The sequence below is a fragment of the Priapulus caudatus genome, unplaced genomic scaffold (genome assembly GCF_000485595.1).
Source record: "Priapulus caudatus unplaced genomic scaffold, Priapulus_caudatus-5.0.1 Scaffold4127, whole genome shotgun sequence".
NCBI classification, from domain to species: Eukaryota; Metazoa; Priapulida; class Priapulimorpha; order Priapulimorphida; family Priapulidae; genus Priapulus; species Priapulus caudatus.
This window is the reverse complement of record NW_014581188.1, coordinates 11465-12146: the sequence shown is the minus strand read 5'-3', so window position 1 is coordinate 12146 and position 682 is coordinate 11465. Positions and strand designations below refer to the sequence as shown.

The following is a 682-nucleotide window of genomic DNA, read 5'->3' as shown; positions in this document are numbered from 1 at the left end:
GGTACGAGTGTGCACACACGCACGCACGCACGCACGCATGCACGCATGCACGCACGCACACACACTCGCATGCACGCACACACGCACACACACAGACACGCACGTGTGCATGCACGCACACACGCGCACACACACACACGCACGCACACACACACATACACACACACGTACAGACACGCACACAGACACACACGCGCACAGACCCTGACACATGCACGCACGCACACATACGCACGAACACTTACTGGGCGGTTGGATCCTCTTAAACACTGTAGTTGTCAAGAAGTTCTGAAAGCGTTGTGAGAAAAAGCTGGGTCTATGTACCGACACAGTATCCTGCAACACAAGCAACACATAGTAGTATACAACAATACAACATACTACATGCAGTATATAAAGCCTTTATATACATACACAGTGTCCCGCAACACAAGCAACACATAGTAGTATACAACAATACAACATACTACATGCAGTATATAAAGCCTTTATATACATACACAGTGTCCCGCAACACAAGCAATACACAGTAGTATACAACAATACAACATACTACATGCAGTATATAAAGCCTTTATATACATACACAGTGTCCCGCAACACAAGCAACACGTAGTAGTATACAACAATACAACATACTACATGCAGTATATAAAGCCTTTATATACACACACAGTGTCCC

At 45.5% G+C, this 682-nt stretch overlaps 1 protein-coding gene across 1 annotated transcript in view; it reads right to left on the bottom strand.

The window, feature by feature from the left end:
* Positions 1-245: 245 nt before the first annotated feature.
* The window catches only part of LOC106819707 (phosphatidylinositol 4-phosphate 5-kinase type-1 alpha-like), a gene marked incomplete at its 3' end in the record, with an annotated part of 2010 nt that continues 1573 nt past the window's right edge, over positions 246-682 (bottom strand). The window contains exon 3 of the mRNA XM_014824308.1: positions 246-336. Within this exon, the coding sequence (XP_014679794.1) occupies positions 246-336 (91 nt within the window). The remainder of the gene's footprint in view (positions 337-682) is intronic.